The sequence below is a fragment of the Falco naumanni genome, chromosome 4, assembly GCF_017639655.2.
Source record: "Falco naumanni isolate bFalNau1 chromosome 4, bFalNau1.pat, whole genome shotgun sequence".
Lineage (NCBI taxonomy): Eukaryota > Metazoa > Chordata > Aves > Falconiformes > Falconidae > Falco > Falco naumanni.
Window position 1 is genome coordinate 77,879,367 of NC_054057.1, and position 21,875 is coordinate 77,901,241.

The 21,875-nt window shown below is 40.2% G+C and overlaps 1 protein-coding gene across 4 annotated transcripts in view; it reads right to left on the reverse strand.

Annotated features, from left to right (window-relative positions):
- Positions 1-2,008: 2,008 nt before the first annotated feature.
- The window catches only part of MYH11 (myosin heavy chain 11), a 61,872-nt gene continuing 42,005 nt past the window's right edge, over positions 2,009-21,875 (reverse strand). For 3 of the 4 annotated variants that reach the window (XM_040592079.1, XM_040592080.1, XM_040592078.1), the window contains 26 exons: positions 20,949-21,142; positions 20,655-20,776; positions 20,470-20,539; positions 20,165-20,325; positions 19,217-19,325; positions 18,139-18,270; positions 17,641-17,847; positions 17,121-17,258; positions 16,343-16,466; positions 15,738-15,909; positions 14,972-15,184; positions 14,683-14,827; positions 14,387-14,593; positions 13,391-13,495; positions 13,136-13,288; positions 12,436-12,684; positions 11,970-12,182; positions 11,055-11,267; positions 10,249-10,410; positions 9,395-9,523; positions 8,771-8,859; positions 8,410-8,533; positions 8,060-8,268; positions 7,396-7,504; positions 6,736-6,908; positions 2,009-2,709 (listed from right to left, as the gene is read on the reverse strand). In XM_040592079.1, coding sequence (XP_040448013.1) covers positions 2,571-2,709; positions 6,736-6,908; positions 7,396-7,504; positions 8,060-8,268; positions 8,410-8,533; positions 8,771-8,859; positions 9,395-9,523; positions 10,249-10,410; positions 11,055-11,267; positions 11,970-12,182; positions 12,436-12,684; positions 13,136-13,288; positions 13,391-13,495; positions 14,387-14,593; positions 14,683-14,827; positions 14,972-15,184; positions 15,738-15,909; positions 16,343-16,466; positions 17,121-17,258; positions 17,641-17,847; positions 18,139-18,270; positions 19,217-19,325; positions 20,165-20,325; positions 20,470-20,539; positions 20,655-20,776; positions 20,949-21,142 — 4,061 coding nt within the window. In that variant the 3' untranslated portion in view covers positions 2,009-2,570. Of the gene's footprint in view, positions 2,710-5,602; positions 5,635-6,735; positions 6,909-7,395; positions 7,505-8,059; positions 8,269-8,409; positions 8,534-8,770; positions 8,860-9,394; positions 9,524-10,248; positions 10,411-11,054; positions 11,268-11,969; positions 12,183-12,435; positions 12,685-13,135; positions 13,289-13,390; positions 13,496-14,386; positions 14,594-14,682; positions 14,828-14,971; positions 15,185-15,737; positions 15,910-16,342; positions 16,467-17,120; positions 17,259-17,640; positions 17,848-18,138; positions 18,271-19,216; positions 19,326-20,164; positions 20,326-20,469; positions 20,540-20,654; positions 20,777-20,948; positions 21,143-21,875 lie in introns of all 4 variants that reach the window. The other variant, XM_040592081.1, reaches the window with a different exon arrangement.

Here is a 21,875-nt window from a genome sequence, read left to right on the forward strand (position 1 = left end):
GTTGTTGATTGATTTTGATTTTTTTTGCAAGTTGTCACTGTGGTTTATGCACAGGTGTTTGCTACCAGTTTTTCATCTGTTTCTGATCGATGAAACTGGAAGAGACATTGTTTTGCTGAATCGTATGCAAAGATTTTCCTACATCTCTCTCTTCTCATGGTTTCCTGCCCTAAGGAATATAAATATTACTATAGCTAAAGATGCCTTTAGGATTTACAGTGGTTAGTATTGGCATTGCTCGATCTGAAAATCTTGAACTGTGACTGTTTTAACATGATTTTTGTCTGCTCACACAGGCAGTTGACACTTTTCTTACCGGTGAGGAGCAGAAGCACATGGGCTATGGTTCAGTGGACTGCGTAGTCTGGAGGGATCTGTCAAGAGACAAGTTTTGTTTTCCTTATCTTGCTAGAATTTGCCTGCTTGGTGAGCAAGTTGGCTTGCAGTGAAGAGACACAGCGTTGAGATAAGGTAGAAAGTTGGAAAATCATGGCTGTGCTAGTATTATATATTTTACAGATATATTATTAATGTGACTACAGATATAATCAGACAGAGTAGGAGTGGATATGCTATTGAGAATTGTCAAAATTTAGTCCAGAACAGTCACCTCTTTAATGGTATAGAGAGGAAAGTTGTTTTGGGAGAGAAACTTTGGTTCAGCCACTATTGCAAAGGATACTTTCTACGGTGTTACTAAAGAAACTCTGGCTCCCTGTTTAGTCACAAGCTTTGCAGAACAGGGACTGGAGCCTGAGTTTGTCAAGTGATAGGGCAATGCTCTAACCATTGGACCAACCTCTACTATTATGTATGTGAATTTTCTAGATTAATTCCTTTTAGAAGGGCTTTGTGTTCAGTTTGCTGGTTCTGCTCCAAGCATTGGTGTTTAAGACCATCCTATGTGAGGTCTGACTTCCTTGGTTTTGTTCCCACACATGCAGGCTCACAAGCTGTGTAACAGCCAGCTGTTGAGCATGTTTGCAGAGCTAGGCTCCATGACTGATGAAAAGGTCTTAGCTGATAGCTCCTAATCCCCTTCTACTGCAGCTTGTCTTGATCACTCCAAATGGATTCTTTCTTTTCCTTTACTTTTTCATGAGCAGAGAGAATTCGTTGGGCTCTGATTCTGCTGGCTATAAGTCATGCCTGGTCTGAATCTCTAGTTCATAATCTCTGTGCCTTCTGGAACAATACTTAGATTTCGAAGGTGATTGCATTAGCTGTCAAGGTGGGTGTTTTTGCATGACTTGTTTGCCCTGTAGTCATGCTACTTAAGGTTCCCTTGCTGTACAGTCTTAGGACACAGAGTAAGCGCTCCGTACTCATTTGGTGCAATACTCCTAGCTTTGCTGTGCGTGGCTCTCTACTGCCCCAGTGTGCCCACAAAGCTAGCTGCTCTTTGGAAGTGTTAGAGCTGAATGGATTTGTGGTAGGTCCTGATAGTTCCCAGAGGTGGGCTGCTGTCCCCTTGGAGTACTCCAAAACCAAATAGTAACTGCATGCTCATCCCTTAATGCAGAATAGCTTGGCCTCACTGCATGCAGTGTGGGCTGCTGTTTCTGTTTTCAACCTGCTTTAATTGGAAATACACCCTACACATACAGACTTCAAGGGTGGGTTCAGTTGCCTAAGACAGATGCTTAGGGCCCTGCCTGCTTTCCAGGTGGGTGCTGCACCAGAATGCTGCAAGTCTCTTGCAGGTCCTGTGTCGTGTCTGTCAGCCCTTGGATACAGCCCAGGGCACCTCAGTCACCACCATGATTCCATGAGGTAATCAAACCTATCCCAAGTACTTCATGTCATTTTACATTCAGTTCAGTGTACATACTTTTTTTTTATTCCTTCAAAAGCAATTGCTTAGGAGAAAAATCAGGTTTTTGTTCTAATGATTACAGATTACCTCCTCTAAAAAGTTCGAGTTGTAAAGTTGTTCTACTGCATCCCCCATTCCCCTTGAACATGCTGTATTGCACCCAAGTGACACCTGTACACAAGAATACTGGAGTAGTTTTTATAGCCTTTTATTAGTGTGTAAGCACATCCATGGTGCATATGAAACTGTAACAGTTGACTTAATTTGAACAAATGATATTTTATTTTTCAGTAAGTGATTAAAAAGGCACTTCCACCTTGTGAATAGTGCATCAGGGATGGAGTAACCAGGAGAAAACCCTATATTGATCAAATACTCAAGACAAAATGAAAGTTTAAGAAAAGATTAACTGACCAATGTATTTCCACCCCCCACCCCCCACAACAGTCTCACAAATCCCAGCCTCACTATAGTTCACTGGGATTTAAATCCTCTGAGCTGCTAGAATTCACTTTTTGGAAGATTCTCGAAGTGAATTACTCTGTTTAAAAAAACCCCACCTTTTCAAATACACTTCATGGTAAAATAAGTTTTGGAGTACTTTTAATGTCAATCTATACATTGGGGACAAGGCAGTTGTGCTTTTATCATTGCCAGAGGAGTGGGTGTATGTGACCTTGACACTAAGAGTAGACTTATACAGTGCTAAATATCGTCCTCCCTCCCCTTGCTGCAGTGCAATTTTTAAGCGTGTTTATTCACTGGCTTTTGTTCCATTGAAATCTCCATCTCTTGCATCCATTTCTTCATCACCTCCTTCTGTTGCGTTCTCAATTACTCTTCTGCCTCCAGATCTACGGGGTGGGGCAAAAGATGCTGGCTCATTTCCCCTCCTGCAATAAGAGGAAAAAAAACCCCAAACAATCAGGTGTTAAGTCATTTGCAGTTCTCACAATTAAGCACGGAGCTTTGTAACAGTATCTGTGGGGCTGGTATTTTTAAGCTCAGAACAGCCAAGAGCTGTGGGCCTCTGATAAAACTTCCTGTTCTGTAGCGTGTAAGAGTGATTTATGGACAGGCTGAGACTCCCAGTTGCTTGGAACTGTGATGGGATTCTTGTTCTTGTGCTTAAAAGTTCTCATCTAAATAGTCTCATCTGTTGTGTTATGTATGTCCCCCACCTTCATTTCACTGTTTTCCCCTATGCTGACTGTAACTGGTTGTGCTTGCAAGGAAGGGGTAGGGGGGCTGCCTGTGCCCACAACAGCAAGGGGGTGTCCTTCCTGTCTCTTTGTAAAAGTAAGGAGAGAGCTTGTGCTGAATTCCTGACCTGCAGACTGAATAAGCCCACCAGTTACTGAAGGCCCATGAGACCTGGGACTGAAGCGGTACTGTGGGTGTCAGCAGGCATTTTTGAGCCCACGGTCCCTCTCTGCAAAGGCTGTGTTCGTCCGAGCACCACAAGTGCCTGGACATGTGTGGAATCTTAGGTTGTCACTAGCTCTGATCTCTTCCCCAATGGAGAGAGAGGGAACACTTGCTGCTTTGGAACTGTGTTGTAATTCGGGTGCTGACACTTAACAGTGCAAGTGTCTTGCAGACGACCTTATAGAAAATGCTTTCTCCCATCTTACGCCCTTTTCCTCTCCCATCTCCCTCCCAACCCCATATAGCCACAGCCCAAGGCAGGGACACTTTGGTCCTCAATGTTAATTTTTGGGGGAGGTGTGAGCAAGTGAGACAGAAGATGGGTTTGTCTCTTGGCCTCCGTTGCTACTGTGCTACAAAACGTTTCAGTTTTGTAACATGGCCTCTTACTTGCCCCTCATTAAGCAAACCTTTGTAAAGGCTTGAGACCACAGACATAAGTAATAAAATAAATTCAGGATCACTGAATGTCGTGCCAAAATTACTAATTTGGTGTTAAATACATCTGACTGCACTTTGGGTACAGTAATCATGCATAAATATTTAAAGGCTTGTCTTGTCCTTGCAAAAGACTAAGCCAGTCTTGTCCTTTCTGAAGTGGCTATTTAAGTTCAGTCATGCAAGGGAAGGGGGTAGGAACTCTGGCTGGACTACTTGATTTCAGAGGCACAAGTCTGTGTTTTCAAGGTGGAAATGTGACATGTAGTCTGTTTTCCATGATTCTTCTCTTAAACTCCAGTGTAAGCAAGCAATTAGCTGGATGCTAAAGCTTCTTTTAAGCTCTGCTGTTAGTTAACCATAGTTGCCCTGGTGCTCATGGTGTGCATTGGACACAAGGGTATGTCATTTCTACTCTTGACATATGCTTGATGAAGTCTAACAGCACTGTCTACTGTTTTATGATAGCAGATATTTGTTGTCACTGTTTAATGAAGATCTAGTTACGTCAGTAAATTCATTAATTCTTGTTAATAAAGGAAGAGCCCTTTACCCCCTTGGACTCCTGCTATCTGGACTTAATTACTCACAAGTCATTTGTAAGATAACTCTCTTCACGCTGCAGTAATTCACTGAAGTGCTATAAGAGAGCATGGGACTGGTGTGGAGTAACAGCAAGAGTCTACTCGAATTGTGCAGTACAGTTTTGGCTCCAAAGAAGTAAATTCAGTATCTCACAGTAACCACTTCTTAACATAAACTGTTGCAGTATGCATAAATGTTATACTACTTTAAACTGGTATTGGCTTTGTGGGTAAAATTTTGTTTATATCTGTTCCTCTTAAACAGGTTTATGGGTTTGATAATACTCGTGGTCATTTGCATTAGTACCTTTCGAATAATGTGTGTAGTTGAGAGAAGCCTTAAGCATTACTGTTTGCTTAGCATCTCTGTGTTTAATCTACCTTTGAACAAGTGGTACTGGAGTAGTGCTTGAATAGCTGTCTGACTGGAAATATTAGGCTAAAAGGCACATGCAAGGACAAGACATCATCTTTAAATATTTGTGTATTCAGACCAAAATCCAGCATATGTAAAATAGAAGATATACAAATATTACAAGGCAGTAGCTCTCTTAATTTTTGTGACAGCAGGTATTATTCCTAACTCCAGAGAATGTGATAAAGGGAAATCTAATACTGTGCTATGTTACAATGTCAAGGTTAATTTCTGTGTCTGTGCTTTTGTGTTTTAGTAACAGTAGACAAGCACATAATGTCTGCAAAATGGTGCTAAATGCCTAAGTAATAGCTATTTGTAAGCAATACAGGCACGGAGTGCTATGTAACGGAAGGCAAGACTTTCTCTTTTGTTTGTGATTGTGTGGTGTAAGTGTGATAAATCACATGCAAGTATGATATCTTCCCAAATCTCAGGTGAGTTAGATGGGATCTTACCTTAGAATCAGCATTACAATATGTATAAGAAATACCGTGAAATTCTAATGACATGCTGTGACACTTCATATCCATTAGTCCTTTTAATCCATTTTACTAATTGATGGTGTATTTGATTTGCAAAATTTTAATCTTTGTGATTATGCTCAAAGGTGAGGTGCAAATCAGACAGTTTTCATGCAGAAGTCAGAGTACTTTAATAGGTACCCTGTTGGTAGAGCTTGTGAGAATGCAACGTTGGTAAGTCTACATCAGTACGTAACCTACTTGTAAGAAAGATGTATCATTGATACAGCTGATGGTAGCTAGATTATTGTAATATTTGTCTTTTTTGATAAAACAGATTAATGCCAAGATATCCAAGCCTTCACAGTTTGCAGAAACCTCACATAATTTTTGCTTGGCCCAAAGAAAATGGAAATTTGTATAACACAAGCTAGCTGCAAAGTTGAAGGCATGGTACCTGCTTAGTCATGCGAAGGTTCCTGTGTCCCTCTGAAACAGAGATAAAGAGTCCTGGGCAGTTATACTAAGCACATGGTCATGATCAGAGGTAGGTATATTACTTTAAAATAATTAAACAGAGTACGTAACAGCCAATTACATTACATTTAGATAAAACAAAGATGAGCCTTATGCCATTCTATGTAAAAAGGGCTGGATACAGCCATTGCTTTGTCAAGCAGCCAGGAGCATGTACCACCCAAGGCAGTGCTAACAGAAAAGGCTGCCATGTCCCAAATCTTCATTTTGAAGTAAATCCACATGAGAAGGTTCATGCATGCTACTAGTAAACACACTGGAAAACTGCTTCAAGAACACAACTAGGCAGGTGCTTTACTTTCATCTGAAATACTGTTGGTTTTAGGTAAACGCAAAGTTTTACAGTGGAATGATACAGATGGAGCAATTTTCTTAATAATTCCAGTCAGCCTTTTTACTTCATCAAGTTGGTGTTTTGAAATGCAGTGAGTGCAGAACTCAGGTAGGTAGCTGACTGGTCACAGTTTTATCTTTTTCCCCATCAGTTTTAACAAAAAAATGCAAAGGGACATTTTGATTTTTCCTTGGTTTGAATACACAATCCCTTTGTGATGAGGTCCAGAGAGATTTGGATAAGAGTTGTATAATGTGCTTTGCCTTTTGCCACCTGTGATGTTGTCTAAGACTGTTTATAGTCATTGTGTGTAAGTTGTGCCTGTGTGAAAAGCAAAAGCATTTCTACCCTTTTGTGGCGGCTGTTGTACAAATAGATACAGCAGTTATATAAGCCTTTTTTTTTTTTCAAAAGCAACCAAGCCTAATTCTGTTCCTATTTAAGCCAACAGGATGTTTGATAAGATAGCACAGGCCTTACTCTTTCTAATCATAGTTGTTCATCTCACAGCTGAAATCCTGAGACTGCTGTGGTGTCTATGAAAGGCACTTCATCTTCCGACTTTGGCCTTTTGTTGTATCAGCCAAGCTAATACAAGGAGTAAATAACTTTGCAGGATTATTGGTGCCTGTTCAGGGTTTTTTTCACTCTCTAGTTTAGTTCTAAATTTCAAGGCTGTCAGTGAGTGGGGACAGTTACCCCAAACAAGAGCACTCTACCTGAGCTTGCTCTTCAGTGCTGCAACCTCGCGGCCCAGGGCTTCATTACTCTCAGTAGCTTCATCCAGCTCTCTTTGCAGCTTCCTGCGGTTTGCGTTGATACGCTGAGACTCTTCCTCAGCCTCCTCCAGCTGCCTTTTCAGTTGCTTGAGTCGTGTGCTGCCCTTCTCAGCCTAAAGGGAAGTTTTAGAGTAATGCTTTAATTCAAAAACAGATCTAATAGCTTTATGTCCCTCATTTTAATTTCATACTTCTCCTGAGAGTTTTACTGAGAAATGGGCTGAATCAAAGGTAGAAGCTTAGAATCTAAAAATTATAAAAATAACTTTGCTTTGTGGGAGTTCTTTTTTTCAATGTGGTCATAATCTCCATTCATATACCAATAAGGATGTTGTGCACGGTCTTGTTTATCACCGTGCAGTCAGACTCTTGCAGCTAGCGGACTGCGAGGGACTAGTGCTTCGGTGCTTGACTGCATGGAAGAGGAAGTACATTGTCCTGTCTTTTAGCAAGGGGCTGTACAGCTCTCCCAGCACAGAGAATCTAAACAGTCTGCTTTCTGGAGAGATTTCTTTGAGGCAGAACATGGAACCTTCCTTTCTTAGGGTAAAACCTGAAAGTCCCTGTGCCCAGATTAAAAGCCTCGTGGCAGTCTGATACCTGATCTTTGTACTGCTCTGCTTGCTTTCTCTCATCCTCCACCTGCAGCAATGCATCCTTCAGCTTTTTGTCCTTCTGGCGCAATGTCTTGGCTGCAGCCTGCTTCTCTCTGCAAATGACAGTGCAACATTTGGTGATGAGGAAGGTCTGGAGACTTCAGCTGTGTCAGGCATGTTGCTCATGAAACTGGCACGAAGGACCCCTATGTTAAAAGCTTCACTGAATTTAACAGATCAATTCTAAACAAAACATAAGGGTCATGTTCTTCTGATCAAAACAAATATGTGTCTTTGTTGTATGCGAGAGGTGCTCCAGGAGATCTGTTCTAAAACACAAGGTGATTTTCTCAAAAAATAATCTTATAGATGGTACAATCTATTATGGCAATTAACCTGGCAGGGTCATAGAGCAGTTAGTCTAAAATGCAGAGGAGCAGATCCTTGCCTTTGATACCAGTAGAACTTTTCAGCAATAAAATAGTTCTTAATCAGAACCTGTAACAACTCGCGTTACTGGTCATATTCTAAGAAATGTTAAGCAGTAGAAAGACTTTACCAAGCCTTAGTGGTACTGAGAGACTGATGACACAAATCTTGTACACCTTTGTTTACTTTGTGTAACTGGAACAATAAATGGACAGTTGTGCCCTCTGGGAGACCAGTACCTGGCTTCCTGCTCCAGTTGCTCTTCAAGAGAAGCAATTTTGGCTTCCAGAGCAGCAATTGTAGCTTTGAATTTGGACTTCACAGCTCCCTCCATCTCCTGCAGCTTACTCTTCAGCTCTTTGTTCTGCCTCTCCAGTTGCTGCCGAGCATTTTCATTCTTCTGTGCAGCTGAGCGCTCTGTTGCCAGCTCATTGTTCAGCTGCTCTGCCTGAAGGGTGAGAATGAATGCTGTCAGAAGTGTTGCATGCTTTCAGAGAAATGACAGGTGGCAATTCTCCAAATAACTTATTCAGAAACACAAATAGCTTTTGCTGGAGTGCAGAGTGACACATGCTGAAAGGAGCTCTACCTGCTGCACTGCTTTCCTCATCCGATCACCCATTGCCTCTATGTTGCTTTGCTCCTCCTCTAGCTCTTCCTCCAGCTGGGCAATTCTTGCTTCCAGGCGCCGTTTCTCATCCTGAAGGCTTGTCCTGTAAGTTTAATAAGTGTGTAGTTGTGGTGCTGACAGGTTTAATGTGTCTGAAACTATTATGAACTGCCAATAATTCATGAAGAAAGGAGAGCTAGGTATTTCAATGAACTAGTCATATGTGTGCATGTGCGTCAAAACCAGATGGCTGCTGGGAGAGGAACGTAACTTCTCTTAGCAGCCATGCAACATTCAGCAGCATGTTTACAGCCTTTTAAGTAATCCAATCTATTCCTACCTTGCAGAAGTAGCACTTGCGAGTTCCTCTGCCATCTCTTCTTTCTCCAGATCTGCTTGTTTGCGAGCTCGCTCTGCAGCAGCCAGATCCTAGGAGAAAAGGAAAAGGCAGCATAGTAAAGAAATGAACAAGTAAATGTTCAGACAAACAGTTATAGTGTGATACACAGGACTGTAAACTTTCTAAAACTGGTATAAGATGGGTTGTTTTGGTAACAGAATAAATTCTTGTCATATCATAAATCCTAGGGAAGTACAATGAAATACACTTCATCCAGCCTGTCAGCTGGTTTCTGTTTCATTAGTTTTAGTCATAAGATTGCAGTTTAATACATGTAGGAATAATAGCACTAACGAGACTTGAGAGATTTACAGCTATTGAAAGCAATTAGTGTTGGATCATACAGTTCATTTCCTCCAAGGTGTTTTTTTTCAGCTTAACCTGAAACGCTCAGGTGTACATCCAACAACTTCAGTGGAGTGCATGGAGCATGTAGAACTTGTTACAAGTGCTGCTTATAGTTTTCCATCCCCAATAGCTATTATATTATTTCATTGCAGTTCTGTTTTGCTACTGAAGGTCATGTGTAGTCGGCTTCATGCAGCTCTAAGTTTCCCACTTTACCTCTTGAAGCTGGATGAGTTCTGCTTCCAGGCCCTTTGCTTTCTTCTCATTTTCTCTGGCTGTAGCAAATATTTCTTCTCTGGCAGCCCGTGCATCATCCAGCTCTCGTTGGTAGTCCTTCATCTGAGCCTTGTTGAAAAGAATAACAAAGATTTATTTTTGTCTGGCTTTATTACAATTTCAGTAGAAAGAAATTTGGACAGAGTAGAACACATACACATTTACATAGTCATAATGCCTGTTTTCTGGAGAGATCAGCTAGTACATGTTGGAAAAGTCTGAAATGCTATTCCAAGAAGAGTGATGCTACCACTTGCACACTGCAGCTTTTATAATGCCTTTTGTCCATATTTCCTCTGAATTTTTGAGTGCATGTGCAGTCAGTCTTTCTCATACACCCCTCGGTTGTTTCGCTGTCAGCAGATGACAAAAAGTTGAACTTGCAGTATAAATGGGAAGATGCTAAATCAGAGACAATGTGATTTCTGAACAGTTGTTTATGCTTTTGATTCAAGTGTTAGAACCAGGATTGAAGCTCTGTAATATATTTTATACTGTTGCCCTTTCTCTACATGGGAATCTATGTTTTTCTTCATGTGGGTAAGTGAATGGCAGATGAATGTTGGACAGAGAATTTTGGAAGCTCTCTGTAGTGGTGAAATTTAAGATTTTTACTGTTTGCCATTCAGACTGAGTATTACAGTGTAGATACTTGAATCTGGGAGTCTAGTTAAAACTCCCCTTCTAATCAATCATCTGTAATAGGCATCAAGTTCACAAATGTCACCAAACTTCCATGTTGTCACTGTACAAAAGACAGTGGTGGGAGAAACGATATTTATGGGATCACATACCTGTAATTTGCGAAGTTGTTTGATGGCTTCTTCCCGAGCTTTATTAGCAGAATCAGCTTGACTTTCTAGATCTTTAACATCAATCTCTAGCTTCTTTTTGGCTGCAGCTGCCAGGGCACGTTGCTTTCGCTCATCTTCCAGTTCCGTTTCATATTCATGGAGCTGATAATTAAATAAAACAAGTTTAGGAAACTCCTTGAGCCCTCTTAAACACACTGTATGTCTAAGTAATGTATACAGCCCCTATCTTTCTATTTATTATGATTTCCCTGGCAGTTAAAATAGATTTCCATTTTATCCAAAAATGAAAGATTCTTGAAAGGAGTCAGCAGTTTGGGTTCTGTATTCATGGAAATATGCATATTACAAGATGATGATTACAGCAGTTGCCCTTGCTGTCACAACACTAGGCTGTGTCCTGTCTGTTTTAATTCCCAGTGCTTTTGTGTGTATTCAGCGTACCTTGGGAAGGCAGATACATTAGAAGCTGTCTTTTTTCACTTGCACTGAGAATATAGGGAAGGTCCTTCTGACTGTGTCAGAAATAATTTATGTGCTTTATACTGTATTGGTTGTATTGTTGAATCACTACGTCTGTCTGCTACTCAAACAGGAAAAAACTGTTATGTGGTTTTATGCCTTTTTCAGTACAGTAATTTATATTTTCATTTTTTCTATTTGCCAAGCACAAGGTGATACAATGTTTTCTTATAGTTACAGTAAGGTGCTTTTAATAATGGCATGAGGCTTAGGACTTTCACCTGGCTTGGTTAGATATTTACAAAGGCAGTAAAAGGTAATGGTACCTGTTTAAGGAGTTGTCGTCTTTTCTCCTCATTCTGTTCATCTCTGGCTTGTAAATCTCTTTCAAACTGGCCTTTCAGGGCCTGCATGTTGACCTCCAACCTGAGTTTGGCATCTTCAGCAGCCTGTAGCTCATCCTCTAGCTCTTCTAATTGTGTCTTCATCTCTTCTACTTGTTGTTCAAGGGTCCGTTTAGATTTCTCCAATTCATGGACCTTTCAAGCAATAAGAATTTAATAGACTAGTTAGAAGAAATAAAAATAATTCTGGTTAAGCAGTCTACCAGCAGTGTAAGCCACGTTTTAAAGTATCTGCTGTGGACAATGCATGAACTAATTTGCACTGAAAATGGTAAATCAGCATTTTGTGTACACTTGCAAATCTAGCTTAAAATAACCTGAGATTCTCTTTATCCCAAACTTTTATTTTTGATCAAGTCAAGTATCATAATTGAATTAATGGAGTATTAGAAGTAATATTATCATATCACTGTAATAGAAGAAGGGATTGGCAGTGCATCAGTAGAAATTTGCTGCAGCTACACAAGTATACATTAGGCTGGTGGCAATGTCAAATATAACTAATAAAATCAGGTTTGCAGAGTTTACCACTTCAAAGCTGCTTAATAAACTAGCTAATTATTTAGAATCCCTTTAATGTTTTTTTCAGTCCTAGAAATCAATAAGAATCTTCTTCATGCTTGGAGTCACATTAAAAATAAAGAGTTACAGTTACTTCACAAGTCTCTTGAAAGTTTGGGCACAAATGGAATAACCTTTGAATTCTGTATGAAATATCTGATTTTGCTGAATGGATTTGTGTGCTATAGAGAATTTTCCACACTGAAAACAATGATCTGTTTGTTCGCTGCTATTTTGAGTTATTGTTGTGGAAACTGTTCTTAGCCCAAAACTTACATTCTTGCCAACATCATCTTTGGAGCTAACAAGATCTTCCATTTCAGCTTTCAACATTTTGTTCATTCTCTCCAGTTCTTCTTTGGCTTCCAAAGCCTCTTCAAGTGCTCGGGCCAGTGACAAAGCCTTTGTTTCTTTTTCTCTAGCTTCAGCTTCTGCTCTGTCCCTTTCCTCAGCGTATTTTGAAGAGATGTTTTTCTCTTCAGCTAGCATCTGTAAAAAGGTAGTGTTAATACAGGAAGTCATTATGAATAGGGTTTTTCTCTTGCAACTGTCTTGTCAGTTGTTAGTGACAGAGAGAAAAATGTCTACTTTTTGATACAGGTATATAAATACAGAATTAACCAGTGAATGTGTAATCAAATTTTAGTAGTCCCTGCTTTATCTTCCACTAAATCAGTGGAGTCTCTTTGAGTTCCAGAGAAGTTAGGTGATAACACAGCAAAGGAGAATCTTAAGTCCATACCTGATCAAACTTCTTCTGTTTCTTCTCCAGGTTGGACACCAGCTGACGCTGGTTGTCCAAGTCCACCACCAGGTCATCCAGCTCCTGCTGGAGTCTGTTCTTGGTTTTCTCCAGTTTGTCGTAAGAAGCAGCCTTTTCCTCAAACTGTTGTGTGAGACTTTCAATTTCCTTCTGAAATTTCTTTTTGCCTTCTTCCATGGTTTCTATTGTGCTGGAATATTCCTGCAGCTTCTTCTTGGAGTCAGAGAGCTGAAATTTTAATTTGGAGGACAGATCTTGTTAGCAGATTTTAACAAAGCTTGGCAGAGAAGATGGCCAGGAGACAACCAAGACCCAGAAATCTTACCTAATTTGACCCATGTGAAGCCAGTGACCAATTAGTCATCAGCCAGCCTTCATAAAACGAGGCAGGCCACATACCTAGCGTGTACATACAGGCCTAGCGTGTACATACAGGCCTAGCGTGCACGACTGTCTTGGGAGCTATGTTGCATTCGTACCTGTCCTAGAGATCACACTTTAAAGAAGAGGGAGACTGCTAGCTCCACTGTAGAGCTTTACAGATGCCATCTGGACTAACAGCACTAGTTCCCTGAAGGTCTATGTGCTGTGCCAGGATAATTCTACAGATCTGAAACCTCTGGAGTTACTGGCAATACTCTCAGTGATGAAGCTAGTGATTTAGCTATGGCACTGATACCTGTATTGTCAGTGTTGAAATATGTCTCTCCAGATTTTGTTTTGCTTCTAGTTCTTCATCCAACTGCTCTTGCAAGCTGTTCTTCTCATCCTCCAACTGACGAAGCCTGGTAGACACATTTAGCTTCTGCCGTGTTTCTTCCTGAAGCAGCTCCTACAGTCATCACATCAATTGGCAACACGGTCGTTAGTTTAGGTTTTTTATAATGCATTTTATAAACATTGTAGGTGAGCTGTTAACTGGATGCAGATTTACCTGTGTGTCTTGTAGCTGAGATCCTAAGGTTGCAACATCTTTGGTCAATTTGATTGTCTTGCTTTCTGCTTCATTAAGCAAACCAGTAACATTTTCAACCTCAACCTGTGAGAAGTCAGGGTGAATAAACTCAGTTATTTTGCACAACTTAAATCTTCCTCCAAACTTTTGTTTGCTCTACATTGAAATCTTAACTTCAAACAATGTCTGCATGTGTCATCTTTGTGACCTGTGTATTAAGTCCTGCAAGGTCTAATGCCACTTTTATCTGGTTTACCTTTGTATTTTATTACTATATCCTAGTCATATTCACAAGGCAATACTAGTATGTTCCTTTCAATGAATGGCAAATGGGAATGGGAATTTTTGTGGATTTTCCTTCCTCTTCCCAAGTTTGACAGAAGTTGATGCGTTTTGATTATATCTTATTTACACACTAATTTAATAAAGAAAAGCTTACTGCTGCTATGAATGAAGTTATAACTTGATTAGCATTGCTGGATGAACATCTACCAAAGAACCATTTTAAATTATCTTTAGTTATGTCTTATTAGACACTAAATTATAGATAAGCAAGCATTCTTCTTTCATTGTTGTCTTTTTTTTTTTTTAACACATCTTACATCTTTAATAGCTGTCTAATCCATTTCCAGAAGCCACATTCTTTTCTGTGGTCCCCACCACCCAAAGTGAATGAACAGAATGAAACTCTGTAAAACATGCAGCACAGTCACTGAACCAGTCAGTGGTGGCTTTACAGACTGCAACATGTACAGAGGGATGGTGAGACTAGAAGCTTTTGCTTCCATGAGATAGACTGGCTGTAATTGTTCAACTGTGTGATAACTGAGGTGGAGTTCAAGATAGGAACCCTACAGATAACAAAAAAATGCTCATTTTGGCTGAAGTCAACAGGACCAGGATTGCTCCAGACACAGTGTAGACTGGTCTTCTCAAGCCCAGGGTACTACAGCAAAAGGTCAGACTCTTTCCTACCTGTAACTTATGAACTTTTTCATTGAGTTCTGTCCGAACACGCTCTCCATCAGTGTATTTGGACTGTAACTCTTGCAGCTGTACTTCCAGCTTCTTCTTTTTGTGTTCCACATCTTGTTTGGCCTGATTCAGGCTCCTGACTTCATTAGCCAGATCAGCGTTGTCTTTCTCCAGTGTCTGTTTGGTCTTATCCAAGTTTGCTTTAGCCTACAAGCATGAAGTGAAAGAAAGGTGATCTATAAAAGGAAGTCATGTTATCTAGTGGGTAGTTTTAAATAAGATGGATTTCTTTTTACCCGTTTAAATTGTTCCAGCTGCTCTGTTAGTTCTTCCACAGCTTGAGTGTGCTTTTGCCTCATCTCCTGGACCTGGGCTTCATGGGTTCGAGTCTCCTCCTCCAGAGCTCTCTTCAGCACTGTGACCTCCTGTTCACGTTTTGCTCTGGAAGTTAACACACATAAATGGAGCAGCAGTAGCAAAAAGTGTTCCAGTCACTGGGAAGATACTGCTGCTGCACAGTTAATAGACAGTGTTGCACTGAGCTTGCTGACATTTGGTTTTGGACCATGTGCTACATCTCCATACCTGAGCTCTTGCTGGGTGGCTGTTGTATCCAAAGTATCCTCAAGCTCTGTCTTAAGAGCCTCCAGCTCTTCACCTAGGTCTCTCTTTTGTTTTTCTGCTTTGTTTCTTGCAGCTCTCTCAGACTCCAAGTCTTCCTGGAGATCAGAGATAAGAGACTCCAATTCACGGATCTTCTTGAGGGCATTGTTCTTCTGACTAGTTTCATCTTCAAGCCTGAAAAGAGTATTTCATTTTATATATTAGAAAACAATACAATTTTCACTTTGGGGAAATCAGTAGACAGAGATTAAAGGTTTATAGATTCAGTGCAAGAAAGTACCAAAGAAAGAGGGGGAACTAACACAAAAAGGATCTGGCACAACGCCTGGAGATGCTTATCAGCCAAACTCAGCAAAAGTTTTAGTTTCATTGCCCCTCTTAAATTTATACAGAGAATCCACTGAGATGCTGGAAAGGAACAAAGTTTCTTAAGTAATTTCTGCCTCTTGCCTATGAAGTATGTTGTTGCATTTCGTTTTTTACTTGACAGCACTGCCAGTGCCATTGGCAAGAGGAGTTTTCATTGATATCAGGGGGTAAGATTATGAGTCTGTGGGCAAACAATAGTATTTTTTGCAAAAGGAAATTTGGAAAATGGGGAAAGCATGCAGGGAGGATGTAACTGAGAGATGAGATTCATGACTGCAGCATCTTAGTGTCTGGGAAGGGGAGAGACATATGTTCCAGCCTGGGTTTTCAACCTGTATGGAGATTTGGGAGTGAATACCTGGCTAGAGCAGCCTGCAGTTCTTCCTCCTTCTTGGCTAGTTGTGCCTTCAGCTCAGCAATTTGTGCCTGGAGCTCTGCAATTTGCTCATGTAGATCACTTGACTCCCCTTCCAGCTTCCTCTTAACTTTCTCCAGTTCTTGTCTGCTCTTCTCTTCTTTCTTCAGTCGCACTGAAAAAGTAAGGATTTTGATCATGGGAATGCATTAGTACAAAGAGTCCTTAATCCAATCTTGAACTTGGGCAAAAAAATGTTCTGGCCTCTAATGAGGCTGTACATTTAACTACAAGTCACTGCGTTGCTGAAGCAATATGCAATACCTTACTGTCACCACTTATTTCTAGCCACCCCAAAGACTTATTTTTCTCCAGAAGAACCATTATTTTTTTCTCAATTTTCTCTCCTTTACCCTTTTGTATGTAAAAAAAAAAAACAACAAACAAAACCAAAAAAGGCACAAAATGGCTTCAGCATCAGAAATTTGGAAAACACACCACAGATTTTTTATAAGTTCTCTCCAGCTTGTGTTTATGTTTTATTGGGGTTGTTTTTGTTGTGTGCCAAGGCAAAAAAACCCCAAACAGAACACTTCCATTCATGTTACCTTCAAGTTCTGAAATCATAGACTCATGTTTGGTTTTGAGCTTTGTAAGATTTTTGGCTTTTTCTTCTTCTTCAGCAAGATTTGTTGTTAGATCGCTTATTCTTTCCTCAAGGAGTTTTCTTTCCTTAAGAAAAATAAAATACTTCTGTTAAAAGTGTCTGTCATTGGTGATCACGAAGCAGCTCTTTGCCAAGTATAAATATCCAAGATCCTGTCTTTTTATGCTATATTTCTTGAGATTGTAGTGATACATTTCAATTTCTCAATTACAGAGGAGCTGAGGAGTGGTGTCTATGACTTCCATATTCTCTAATCTGCTGCTGTTAGAATCCTATATTCACTCTAATGGCTGGTAGGTACCTGCCCCAGTTCAGAGAATCATTCCCTTTCAAAAATTACTGGAATACACACTTACTTCCAGTTTTAATCATGAAGTTTGGTTGAAATTAGTTGAAAACAAAGAGAATTACTTAGTCTCCTTGGGGGCCAAGAAGCATGTTTTTCACTGATTGTGCTTGACTGCTGTGGGTATTTTGCATGGAGATATTATTACCATAGCAGACCTCAAAACCAGTAGTTCTGCACAATTTTGAATTGTTTAAGCAAGTATGGAAAAATGACCAGAAACTTTCTCGATAGAGGCTGGATTGTTGGTCTGGTTAATCTGTACACCCATGAGACTATATAGTGGAGAGCATTCCTGTTGTTCTAGTGGAAGAGGTTTTCTCTCATCTTGCACTATTTTCACAAAGTAAGAAAACGGACCCACAGTGCTTACCTTGGTTAGCTTGTTATTCTGATCTTCCATTATAAGAATATCATCTTCCATTTTCTTTATCTTGCCATCTGCTGTTACTTTTTCAAGTTGCAGTTTCTGTCTTGCAGCTTCTTCTTCTTCCAGCTGTTCCTCAAGGTCCTTTGATGGGAAAAAGAAACCCAACCAAATATGAATTCTGGAAATAAGATACGGCTTAGGTTATAGGAAATGCTTCTTGTTTGTCGCTGTATGTGGGATATGTTGTAGACTTTTTTGTTAAGAACTAGACAATCTGTAATGCTTGGTGATTTAGAATGATTTGTGAAAATTTTTTAGAGAAAATATTATTTAAAATTGGGACAGGGAAGAGAAGGGGTCCGGAGGAAAGAGCATGAATTAATTTTTCTTACTTCAGTGGCACAGGCACATACTCTACAGGGGGCTGCATAACAAGCGCTTTCATAGGATCTGATGTTTGCCAGTCTCCATTTTTCTCTCTGAGATACAAGTTATTGTCTGGTTGTTGCTTACAACTCCTTACCAGCATTTGTTGTTGCATCTTTTTCTTTTCTGCTTGCAACTGCTGACTGCGCTCTTCCTCTTCCTCAATTCTGGCTTCCATCTCATGCAGAATCTCTTCCAGCTCTTGCTTCTTAGCAGCTAAACGGACTCTCATCTCTTCAGCTTCGGCATACAGTTCAGTTTCTGCTTGAAGCTGCTCCTGAAGGAGGTTCTTCTCTTCACAAAGCTACGCAAATAAAATGGATAGGAAGTTAAGACTTTAATTGTGAATTACCCCACAGTGTCTATTTACTGGATAGCCCTAATTTACAGGCAGGCAGCTCTACCACAGGTTCTTGTGTGTTAGGTTCTTGGGATGTTAGATCTCTACTGAAGGAACTGGGAGTTTGTCTGCACTGACCTTTTGTTCTGGACCATCGCTGTGAGCACAAAGAAAAAGGACACCTTTATTTTAATAGCTTCTAGAAATGGTGAAAGAACAGCTAGCATTTCCCAGAAGCAGAGCGCTGTAAATCACCTGTGAGTGTTTCAGTTCCAGCTCCTTCAATTCACTCTCTGCTTTTTGTTGTCTTTCCTTAGTTTTTTGTAGTTCTTCATCCTTGGCTTGCATTTCTTCCTCTTGGCGGGTGACTTGCAGCAGTGGTTTCACCTGAAAATGAAAAGTTTTGTTAAGAATGTTTCCTGTCAGTATTTATGTTACTGAGCATGGTACTTAAAGGTGCCAGTCTGACTGGCACTACTGGTAGGTAGCACTGTCTGTTGTTGCTCAAGTAGTGAACAAATACTGTCCAGCCAAGCTTGATATAGGCATCTTTAAACCAGCAAGCCTCAGCAGTGTTGCTCTTTGTTGTCTCTGTGTTAATTCTTGGAGCCTTGTTGAGCACCTTTGCCTCCAATAGTGTCACTTTTTGAATGGCTCCAAGCCTGTTTTCTTTCACTGATAATGTACAAAAGCTACGTTTTCTGCATAAAAGGCAACATGTGCGTGCAGGTGTGTGTTATTGCCTATTTCTGGCTGTAGAGTAGGTTGCTAGCAAGGCAAGTAGGAACAGTTTTCTGGATCCAAACTGAAGACCAGTCTCAAAAAAACCCAAACAAACAAAACCCCCCAAAAACTCCAACAAAAACCAGAAACCCAGGCCACTTCAATAGCAAAATAGGCTTAATTTGCTTGAGTGTCAAGCACGACAATGCTTAGTGTCCCAGTTAGGGAACTCCTGAGCTACTGAGTCCCCCATAGATACGTAACTGTGCATGTCCACAAAATCTTTTATTCTGTCTTCTCATCATCCACCCCTGTGAAACTATGTCATTTTTAGCAATTAGAAGTTAAGTCCCCAAACACACAAAATCTTTTCTGATTCTCTGCTGAACTAGTTTTTCTACTCAAACTAGAACTAATTTTAATATTAATGGCATTATATAGGTATTCAGAGCATCTCTAACCCAAAATTTTGTGAGGCTACTGAGGCTTTCGCCATCAGCTGCCATGGCCTTTGGAAGAAAGGGTGTGCCTGACATGATATACCTTGCTATCTTGTGCATTTAATTCCTTTTGGAAAGCTGAGAAGAGATAACTGATAGCAGTCACTCACTTTAGTGAACAGTCTCCACCATTGCCAATTCCTCAGCTTCAGGTAAGCAGCACAGTTTCTTTGGATAACCTTCATTGCAGTCAGCTGTTGCTGTCTCTTGGCAAAGGCTCTGTGATTAAAAACATAAAGCAAATTCATTCTGTCTGAGAATACAAGGTGCTTGCAAGATACATTAAGCAAAGAAATTCTAGCATCAGAGTCTGCTGGTTAGCCACATGGTTTGAGAAGTCTGGCACAAACTCTTTTGTCACTTAAAAGAGTCCTTGTGCTTTCTTGAGGAGAGCTGATAACTCTGTTTAGCATTCTGGTATTCTATTTAGTCTTCTGGGTTTTGGCTGTTTGCGCTCCATAGATAGGCACAAACCACAAAGTATACATCTAGTTCTGGATGTGAACATCTTTCCAGAGTAAACGGGCACTCAGAACTTGCATTGATCATCATTCTTGCAATCTATTATATTTAGATTTCTTTGCATAGCAATTTGGTAGCGTGCAGGAAAAGGGCATTGTTGTTAATAGTTTTGTGATGTACATTAATTGAGATCATGCTAGATTAACAGTGCTTCATGCCCAAGCTGTGTAAGAAATTGTTTTACAAATGCCAGTGGTGCTACTACTTGTAATAGTATATAAAACTCCAGTCATAGGCTAGGATGCTCCTCCTGCTTGTACAGACACATATTTAAATGATGGGTCATTGCCTCAGAGCTTACTGTACAGAGGTTGTAAGGAGCCTCACAATGTAATTGCTTCCCTGTAATTATACTAATAAAATTCTTCTGGGCAGAAAGTGAAGCCTTCATTGGACACAAGTTGAGTTCTAATGCAATACAAGTAACACACCATAATAAAATGTCTTAACATCTTCAGTTTTTTATAGAGAGACCTAAAGGCCACTGTAGATACTCTGCTGCAGAAGACATTGTTTTTGTTAGTACATAGTCTTACTTTCTTGCTAGGTAGCCTCGGCACTGAGCCTGGAAGGCGATTATAACATCTGTAATCTTCAGGTCTCTCTCTTCTTCCAGGTGAGCCAGAACGCCAGTTCTGAAGAAGATTTTACTCTGACCAATCCTGTACAAGTTGGGATCGAGTTCTAGTGCTTTGATCTGGAGGAAAACAGGGATATTTTTTAACTCCAGTGTTGAGGTTTAGGGTATTAAAACTCAATTCTCATTTCTGTTCAATCTCAACAGCTTTTATATAAGAAGTATAGACCTGATTATCAACAGGATCAAAAATGCTTTCTTTACCATCAGTATACAAGCCTGCTTCCCATCCATGAATCCTTTAGGAATAGCATTTGCAGCAAGAATTTCATATCTGCCAAAAGATGTTGATGTTAGGGAGATTGACACATATCAGATTATTTTGTACAGACAAACATGTAATATACCACTATTAAACCCAGAGTTAGGACCAAGTGAGGGATTCCTACCGCTGACGGAACTCCTGGAAGACAATCCTGTTGGGGAATCCCTGCCGGCAAATACGAATACCTTCCAAGACACCATTGCAGCGCAACTGCTCCAGCACTAAATGGGCATCAAGTTTGCCAGCCTGAAAGGGGAACAGAAAGTACTTGTAGCACAGTAGAAAATTGCAGAAATGTTACTGGCTGTGTATCTATGTTTGAAGACATTATTCAGCTCTGAGATGTACTGGTACAGTGAGCCGCAGCTCAACATGAATAATGTACTAGGAGTCTGAAAACCAAACATTTGAAATTTACCCTTTTTTCATGATTTGGAATGATGCAGCGGACAAAGTTGGGATTGGTATTCCTTAAGGTGGTCATCAGTTTGGTCAGCTGCTCCTTATAGAGTTGCCCAACAGTACGGAACATGCCTTTCTTGGTTTTTGAAGCACTAGGGAGTGAGCTTTCGGTCATCTTGGCCATCTGGTCCAGCCCAACTATACGGTCCACTGAAATATAAAAGCAAGCATGAATGGAACTGCTTATATGAACTGTCCTCTCCTCACATTGCATCTGTCTCTGGCATTGGTAAACTGCAACTTCCCCAAGAGGTCTGATATATTTTTGATGCAGTAGAAGCGTACTAACAAAAGTACTAGAAGAACCTTCTAGGTAAGCGGCCTACTTTTGTCAAGCATGAAAATGAGGATCTTTGTTAACTAGTGACAGAATGGAGCAGTTTAATATACAAAACTTATTTTATCTTTGCTCTAAAAAGAACATTCCTTCTGCAAAATAACCAGTTGGTAGGTTGGTGTCAGAACCAGGAACAACATCTCTTGACTCCCGTCTGTTGCCCAGTGGTTCTCAAAATTTAGCTAATGTCTTTCTGAGGTATTTGGTAACTCAGAGCCACCTTGCTGGTGTTTGAATGCACATTTATGTCCATGCATTAAATACACTGTAGCATATGTGTTACAGATCCATATAAATTTTTAAAAAACAAGTGTTTTACATGCATACAGACATTCTTCTGATTGAGTTTAGTTGAAATTGTACATCACTGGACAGAACAGTGCAGGACTGCTGGGAGAGGAGTGTGTAAGGGAAGTCATTTATAAAACTCAACAAAACCTGTATTAAATGAGATCTACAATAACATATATTCAGCAACATTATAACAGTGTAATGAATAATTTTTATTCTGTTGCTGAATGAGTAAGGAAATGTTTTGATAGTTCT